Raw genomic sequence first — 9078 nt, 5'->3', positions numbered from 1 at the left:
ATGGGCATTAAACAACTTTTACTCTCAGCTTCCGTCTTAGTCACACGCTGCTTTTTTGCAAAGTATGGGAGGGCGCAAATTTTTAGTTTGCAGGGGGGCGCCGAACACCCTAGCACCGGCCCTGCGCGATGCCCCCGATTTCTCATGGGGAACAATGTTAAATACCTCAATTTCACCAAATCATCATAGGGAACAATGGTAAATGGGCCAGAAAGCCCCAAAAACACCCCAGAACAGTGAAATGTCCCCCCAAAAGTACTTTACGCCACCCCACGATCAACGCGAACCCGAAGCGTGGCGAGCGCAGCGGTACGCGTCCTCCGACCTTTTCATACCCCCACTATCTACGTCGGCGTGGAGTTGAGAATAGAATAGTGTGGCGAGCGTAGCGGGCTTCACAGGTATCCGCGTACGCTCGCCACGCTTCGGGCTCGGTGGCTCGCTGCGCTCGCCACACTTTCTATTCTCAACTCCACGCCGACGTGGATAGTGGGGGTATGAAAAGGTCGTAGGACGCGTACCGCTGCGCTCGCCACACTTCGGGTTGGCGTTGATAGTGGGGGTGGTACAGTGTGAAAAATGACATTTGTGGTGCATTTTACATGATTTCAACTCATGTCCATAATTTCAGTGAAAAATGACATCGCATTGCATCAGATCGCATGCGATCTCATGCGATCTCATGCGATGCGATTTTTCCGTATACGATGCCCATCGTGGGAGCCGTGATTCTACACAAGTACCAAAGAAAACAGCCAGACAGAGCAGTGAGTCACCGGCTCAGTCCCCAGACCCTCTGCCGCTTAGACGCCAGCCTCGCCACCAAACAGACACCTGGAGCCCAACCGACGAACCACCGCCACTCAGACCAACGTCTGAGGTCCGGTGAAGTGACCCCCAGAGGTGTAGCTAGGAGGTGCACGGGGGGCTTTCTTAAACACATTGGGGGTGGGGGGTGGGGTGTTAGCCCTGCTGGTTGGGGGGGGGGGGTGTTAACACCCACCCACCCCCCCCCCCCCAATGTGTTTAAGAAAGCCCCCAGTGCAGCCGGTACCTCATGCCTTGCGGATCCCGGCTGTGCAGACTCCTGCTGCTTCTAAAAAAAGTGACTTTCGGAAAATGGCTGCCCCCATACCAAAGACCGTTTTTTAGTTTTTTCAAACAGTCTTTCCTATGGGGCAGCCATTTTCCGAAAGGCACTTTTTTTTATAAGCAACAGGAGCCGACAGCCGGGATCGTAAGGCACGAGGTACCGGCGCATGGGGGTTTTCTTAAACACATTGGGGGGAGCGGGTCCCCTCTGAGCCAGGTCCCCTCTTAGCCAGCGCAGTGCATATTTAACGAGCCGGCCATGCATTACATATGCGCATATGTAATGAGTGGCAAATTACATATGCACAAATGTAATTATCGGCTAATTACATATGTGCATATGTAATTAGTGGCCGGCTCATTAAATATGCAGGCACTGGGAACCAATAGTGCTCACTGCTGCCTGGGTACCGTTTCAGACCGCAAAAAAAAACAGGTCTGAAATGTGTAGGACCCTGCTTTATTACCGTTTTAAAATACCGGTTATTTTAAAACGGTAAATTCACTCTGGACCTTTCAGACCGCACATATTACCGTTTTGAAACGGTAAAGAAACGGCAATATACCGCTTAATTTGTGCGGTCTGAAATGGTTCTGCCTATCATTTTGATCACACATAATTTGTTTCGGTTATGGACCCCCAACCCGAGGCACTCCATGGTAGGCACACAGTTTGGGAACAACTGCAGTATAGTATAAGCCTTTTGTGGACAAAACACATTGAGGCAAACTCCTGGTTTGGGACCTACTAATTCTCCCTCAGTTCAAATAAGCTTTATTTGCAACAAATAAGGGCGAGATGTACTAAGCTTTATAAAGTGATACAATTGAGAGTGATAAACAACCAGCCAATAAGCTCCTACCTGTCATTTTTTAAACCCAGCCTGTAACATGACAGTTGGGAGATGATTGGCTGGCACTTTATCACTCTCCATTTTATCACTTTTCAAGCTTAGTCCATCTGGCCCATATTCTGTGCAATATTTTATGCTTTATATATTGGAGTTTTTGTTTTTGTTTTCTTTTGCAATAAACTTTCCAAATATACTACACTATTCGATTTCTTTTCTCATACATCAGATAATATTATTTATTACATTCTTATATAGCGCAGTAAATTTTGTTTTGATATATATTATATATGTTTTATTTATATATACTTAAAAAAAAAAAAAAAAGTTATGCCTTACCACCCTCCCCTCTCCAAAAAAAAACTGCCGGCGGGCGCAGAACACAAAGTGCCAGGGAAATTACGGGGAAGCCATGAGACACAATGTAACAGCCTCTTCTGTTCTGTCCTGTAGTTGGAATCTGTATGTGGGCGGGGCCTATCACAGCCCCTCCCCGCCCTGTTTCAGAACGTCTCTTCATGACGTAAAGAACAGCGTGTACTTTCCTGGGCACTATACACAGCCGGACTGCACCACTCACCATGGAGTATAGGGAGCACCGCCGGAGGTATTCCCTGCTTACCATGTATTGCTGTTATAGCCGTTCATGCAGAATTGAATGTACTCCGAACTAGCATTATGTTACTTTTATAACGGAGCACATTCTCTTGTTGTTGCTCCCCCCCCCCCGTTTCTGCAATGGGTTCGTCCATTACCTGGCATCAGTGCTGTATGATGTAGTATTGGCGTGGGCTGTATCATGTTTTCTAGGGGTGTGATGAAAGACAAAGGTGTGTGATTTTCTTGATATTTGTATGTGCTATCTGTTCTGTCTCTTGCTGTTAACTGTAAAACAACAAAAATCCTGAGACAGTTGTTCTTGGTGTACTTTGTTGTTATTGCTTTAAACCCACCTCCACTCACCCCCACAATGTGAGGTGTTGGTATGATCCAGTGAGTGAGTGATCTGGTAGGGGATGTCCATGCTGCTGGTACAGTGTAAGTAAGGAGTGAGAGTGAGTGGGGAGAAGACAGTGAGTGAGGCAGGAAGGCAAGCTGGGATCCTCTTCATATACTACAGGCTAATGTAATGTAAGTACATCCTCTGTCTTGCCAGCTCAGATAATATGGATTGGTTACAATACATGATCACAAAACAGTATAAGAACTCGTTTAATGTCCTATATTTATCATTAGAGATAGCATACAGGTGTTTGGTGGCCTGATTGCCAGTTCTATAGTTTAATCTGCTAATGTATAGATGTTTTAGAAACCAGTTTGAAACAAGTTTCCTTCTTGAGTTACTTTTATTTTTTCTTTGTTGCCTTTTGTTATTTACTCCTCGTGTTGTGCTGTGAATGATAGCTGTGGGGCATATAGACCCATCATGGGGCCTCAAAAAAAAAAGTCTATTGTTCTGTTTGATCTACAAAGTGTTTGTTTTTATTTTATTTTTCTTCAATATTTGCTTTTGTTATAGTATTTGATTTTGAAGTGTATTTTACTGTGTGTGTGTGTGTGTGTGTGTGTGTGTGTGTGTGTTCTAAGTCACATTGCAATTGTAGATCGATGTAAAGTTTTGACTCGCCCTAGCCAACACCAGTGCTACACATAATCAGATTACTAACACCTTAAGGTCTTTATCTCCCAGAATCATGTTTACATTATTGAGTCTTTTATTGACATGATCACAAATCACCCCTATACGCTGCACACCACTCAGACCTCCAAAGTTCAGTTTACTAACAAAGGACTTGTGCTCTGGGCCCCCGGAGGCTGTGTTAGTTCCGTGTTTTGTTCCAAAGAAACAAAGGATATAGTTAAACATTAATGTAACTTGTTGGGGCACATTTAGTAGAGGAAGGGGGATTCTATAGTGTGTGTGTGGTATTCCATAGTCTCCATTTTGGTATGCGGCACCTGGGTCGACATTGTTTACGTCGACTGCTAATGGTTGACGGTGACTAGGTCAACACCTAAGTAGGGTTGACATTGATAGAAGATCAACACGGTTTTTATTTTATAGATGGTTTTTCATACTTTACTGTCCAAGTGGGCATAGCGTAAGAATATAATAGTGTGCCGAGGGTAGTGAGGCACCGTGCCCGACACTTGTACGGTGTCCATGTCGACATAGACACCAGAATAACTCATGTCGACCATATTCATGTCAACCTAAAGCTTGTTGACCTAGGGTATGTCGACCATTCTTAGGTGTCAAGCTAGTCACTGTCGACCTAGACATTGTCTATCATCTATACCATAATCCTCTATTTCTGAGTACGATGATTTGTAGCTCCTGACTTTCTATAATTCCGCTCCTGACTTTCTATAATTCCTTCCTAATTAGTACTAAGAGGGGTGTTTATTAAATCTTGGCGAGTGATAACGTTGTGTGAGATAAAGTATTAGCCATTCAGTTTCTGTCTTACATTTTGCAGTCCGTTTGAAAAATTTCAAGAGATGATTGGTACATTATCTCTCACCATTTTACCTCTCTTCCAGCTTTGATATATACTCTCCTTAATGTATTTGGTGCTGTTTAATAGTTATTACATTTTTCTGATATTTTTGATATTATCACCTATTTGGCATTAATAGGTTATCTCTAAAGGGAATACGGTCATTAGGTCGACACAAGCATTAGGTCAACAGTCAAAAGGTTGACATGGAGTTTTTCACTGTTTTTTGAGCTGACATGTGCCGACAGGCGGTATTTGTTGTAGACCAAACGATCCACACCCCTCTAAAGTGCTGAATCCAGTTCTGTTCCTACTAGAGAAATGTTTAAGGTCACTGGCTGTATGGAGTTATTATAGAAGCATTGTACAGATGGAGTGAAGTTTGTTTTCTGCGTGTTTCCCATTGGCCACGGTTCATGTGACTGAGAATCGTTGTGTGACTTCTCTTCTGCTTTCATAATATTGCACTGTAATTGGGCTTGTTGAATCTCTTCACAAAGATCTGTTTCTCCCAGCTCTGTGTCACATGTAACATAATGGAACGCCTGTTTCCAGATAAGTGTGCATTGACTACTCAGAACAAATATATTTATTGCTGTTGGTTAATTATGGCTACAAAACAGACCAGGCCTAACTTTTATGTTGCCCCTGACGTTCCCCCATGCTGAGATCTCCCATGCTGGTAGGCTGCTCTAAGAAGCTAGAACACTGGATGTTTCTGTGTTCAACTGCCATAAAAGTCAGGGACCTCCAGCCATTGGGACATGGTTGATTGGCGCGGATGTGTTAGAGGCAGTTGCAGCACTGCTAGCATTTTCTGCTTGATTACTTCTCCAATGAGCTGTTTGAACTTCGCCTGACTTGCAAATTATACTTTTTCGCTTTGATCACAGGCCTCATCTTGTCATGCAGATTGGTAGACGTGACTCCACTGCCATAACCTCCCTTCATCCCTTATACATCAGAAACCTTTTATAACTTTCAGAGGCTTCCAACCGATGCAGGAACTGCTGCTGCTGTTAAAATGAATAACTACTGTTAATATGAATAAATATAACTTTAGCCCTCTAGCTGTTGTGAAACTACACATCCCAGCATGCTTTGCCATAGTTTTAGCTTTCCTTACTAGCAAAATTGTGTCAAGGCATGCTGGGACCTGTAGTTTCACAACAGCTGGAGGGCCACAGTTTGGCCATGCCTGCTTTAAATCCAAAATGGGATAGACCCAACACACGCAGAAGCAGATGTCCTAAGCCGTGGAGATAAACAAAATACCAGCCTATCCGCTCCGGCACGCTTTAAAAAAAAAAAAAAAAAAAATGGTCATTTGGCAGTTAGGAGCTAAATGGCTGATTACTTTATCTCTCTACTTTGTCACTTTTGAAGGCTTATCTCCTCTCCCCCAGATTTAGTAAAGCTTGGAGAGAGAGAGGTCAGCATCTGATATTTCTCAGACACGGCCTGTACTGTATCGCTCTCCAACGTTCGATAGATCTGGGCCATAGAATAACATTTCACAATATCGCTAATGAGACCTACTGCACAATGAGAAAGTTATACATTGGTTCCCAAACTGTGTGCCGCAGCACTCTGGGGGGCCTTGGGACACTTGCAGGGGTGTCCAGGACCAATTCAAATTATTTACGGTAAATGGGGTAAGCAAATCTAGTGCTGGTGGATTCCAATCATAACCTGTGTCCTTACCCTCCTAAGGACGACATATAAATAACATTTCTCAAGAATCTTGTGGCCTAAGGGTGCCGTGAATAGCATTTGAACCTTCTAAAAATGAATTACTAATTCTTTGAGTACGTTGATTGGTCTCCCAAAATCTGGTCTTTTTGCTTTACAATTATGTTATTGTTCAGGCAGAAGATCCTTCTTCACCATTAACAGCGATTCCAGTTCCCAGCAAAATTGTTTTAATTAGGGAAATCATTTTGAGTTTAATTAGAGGATAATGCACACAGACTTTTATATTTGAATATAAATGGGTAACATACGTGATGCCTTTGTTTAGCCAAAGGCCCAAAGCAGCTGTGTTTGCCTCAGGACCATTATTCTCTTCCTCTGGTGATGTAGTCTTCTCTCTCTCCCTCTGTCTCAGGGGCACCATGGCTGTAGAGGAGCAGTTTGTGAACATTGACTTGAATGACGACAATGTCTGTGGCATCTGCAAGTTGGGCACCGAAATGGAGACCCTGTCATTTTGCCACATATGCTTTGAGCTGAGCATCGAGGGTAAGATTGACTTGTCTGGTTTAGTTTGCATGATACGTCAGGGATGAACTCCATTCCTGTCCAGGAATACTATTTTTGTCTCGTTTGCAGAATTTCAATGGACAGGTTTATTCTTTGGGGCAGTCTTTAATATGTATTTTTTTTATTTAACGCATAACTTTTTTTTTTTTTTTTTTCAGCCCGGCAATTGTAGACCATATGGTAGATTTATACCCCTTTCACATCGCAAATACTGGGTTACATCCGGATTTTGGACGCTGGTCCATCACAGGAGCAACCCGGCATTTGCTCGACCCAGGTTACCCATTCACACTGTCCAGCAACCCAGGTCCGAACCAAGTAAAACCCTTCTTTTAACCTGGGTCGTATTGCCGGCTTGCTGGACCTGGGATTTTTCGCCCCGGGTCTTCAACAAAACATCCAATCGGATTTTAGGTATTATTTCCTAGCAGTAGTCTAGGTAATTTGTGGCTACACTCTGGTACTTTTTTATTACCTGTAGTAAATTTCCTTGCCATAAGTTGTATGGAATTGATACCACTCTCACACTAAAGGCCCCCATACATTGGGCTAATTTGTCCTAAGGACAAGTTGGACCAGTTTTCCCAGAGCCCCCCCGGCAGCTCACCGGGAGGCTCACATGCGATGTGGTACTTGATGTGCCATTTCTACATGCAATAATTCACATGCAATCTATTGCATGTAATACTCCCGGGGAGCTGCTGCAGGGGCGGGCAGCAGGGTCCGGCCAGCTGGTGGTGGCTTCCGGGGGCAGACCACTCGTAGTGGCGGGCAGCTTGGTCTGTCTGAGTGGGGGCTGGGAGGCTGGAGCTTGTAGCGGCATCTTGCCGGGCGGCGGGATGCGGCTGCTGAATATTTTGAAATGCCTGGCCGGACATTGATTGGCTGAACGTCCGGCCAGTCATGTCAAAATATTCAGCAGCCACATTCTGCCGTCCGGAAAAATGCTGCTACAAGCCCCAGCCGCCGCTGCTGCTCAGACGTACCCCGCTGCCCGCCATTACAAACTGCCTGCCACCACCAGCTGGCCGGACCCCACTGCCCACCTCCCGCCACACACGGAAGGAGGTCCCAGGTCGAGTGGTCGGACGGCCAGCAGGTACGACCACTGGTTCATGTCCGATGTGCATGGGACCATGCATCAGAGCTGAGGGGACGTCAAGCTGAGCCGCTTTGGGCCAGTCTCATGTCCCCGTCGGAATTGGCTCATTGTATGAGTACCATAAGGCAGGGATGGGGAACCTTCGGCCCTCCAGCTGTTGTGGAACTATACATCCCAGTATGCACAGTTTTGCAATGTGGCCATGCTACAAATGTTGCAGGGCATGCTGGGATGTGTAGTTCAGCAAAAGCTGAAGGGCCGAAGGTTCCCCATCTCTGACTTAAGGGGTACATTTACAAAGATGGTAGTTCTATTAAAGATGGGATGTTGCCTATAGCAACCTGTCTCTATTTATTATCTTCCAGAAGGTGCTAAATAAGTAGAATATGATTGGTTTCTATGGGCAATATCCCATCTTAATTACAACTCCTATCTTAGAAAATATACCTCTTAAAACCTAGCTACAACCTGGGACACTGGACATGTGGTTAGAGCCGGGTTTTAGGCTTTTCACGCTGGCGGATGGATCGGCTTTATTCCCAGGTCATCACTGTTCATGTCTAACCAGGGTCTTCAGTCTGACCATAGATGCCTTGGCGGTGTTGTCATCATCATGTGATACTGAGCGCACCAATCAGCTCCTCCTGGGTTAAACCCAGGAATAACTTTGGTAGTGTCCAAGGCCCCCTGTAATTTGGCCTTGGTTAGACCATTTCACACTGAGCCAATTCCAGGCCCGACTTTTTTTGCTCCATTTGAAATGAATCCAGTATAACTGTAGGCAGCCAGGGGTTGTCCTCATTTGTGCCTTCTGATAGCAACCACTCTATAGTGTAGCTAGAGGTGTGAGTGCGTATCTTCTCTGGAAGGTTAACAAGAACAAGAAGATGTTAAATTAAAAATTGGTTGCGGATTGTAAGTAGGGATATGGGCAGCACACACGGTGTAATGGTTAGCATTACCGCCTCACAGCACTGAGGTCATGGGTTCGATTCCCACCATGGCCTAACTGTGTGGAGTTTGTATATTCTTGTGGGTTTCCTCCAGGTACTCCGGTTTCCTTCCATAATCAAAAATATACTGGAAGGCTAATTGGCTCCCAACAAAATTAACCCGTCTGTGTGTGCGTGTACATGTGGTAGGGAATATAGAGTGCAAGCTCCACTGGGGCAGGGACTGATGTGAATGTTCAAATATTCCCTGTAAAGCGCTGCGGAATATATAAATTACTGGTAACAAATAATAACTTTTACAGTAAATATATGAGGAC

General features: G+C 44.8%; 1 protein-coding gene across 2 annotated transcripts in view; it reads left to right on the top strand.

Annotated features, from left to right (window-relative positions):
• The first annotated feature begins 2473 nt into the window (after positions 1-2473).
• C2H21orf91 (chromosome 2 C21orf91 homolog) overlaps positions 2474-9078 on the top strand; it is a 41820-nt gene continuing 35215 nt past the window's right edge. Inside the window, exons 1-2 of one of the 2 annotated variants that reach the window (XM_083171874.1) lie at positions 2474-2550; positions 6552-6685. In XM_083171874.1, coding sequence (XP_083028000.1) covers positions 2525-2550; positions 6552-6685 — 160 coding nt within the window. In that variant the 5' untranslated portion in view covers positions 2474-2524. Of the gene's footprint in view, positions 2551-2841; positions 3075-6551; positions 6686-9078 lie in introns of those variants that run through there. The other variant, XM_083171876.1, reaches the window with a different exon arrangement.

This window comes from Crinia signifera, chromosome 2, assembly GCF_055691185.1.
Source record: "Crinia signifera chromosome 2, ASM5569118v1, whole genome shotgun sequence".
Lineage (NCBI taxonomy): Eukaryota > Metazoa > Chordata > Amphibia > Anura > Myobatrachidae > Crinia > Crinia signifera.
The sequence above is the reverse complement of the archived record's forward strand: the minus strand, read 5'-3'. Positions and strand labels throughout refer to the sequence as shown.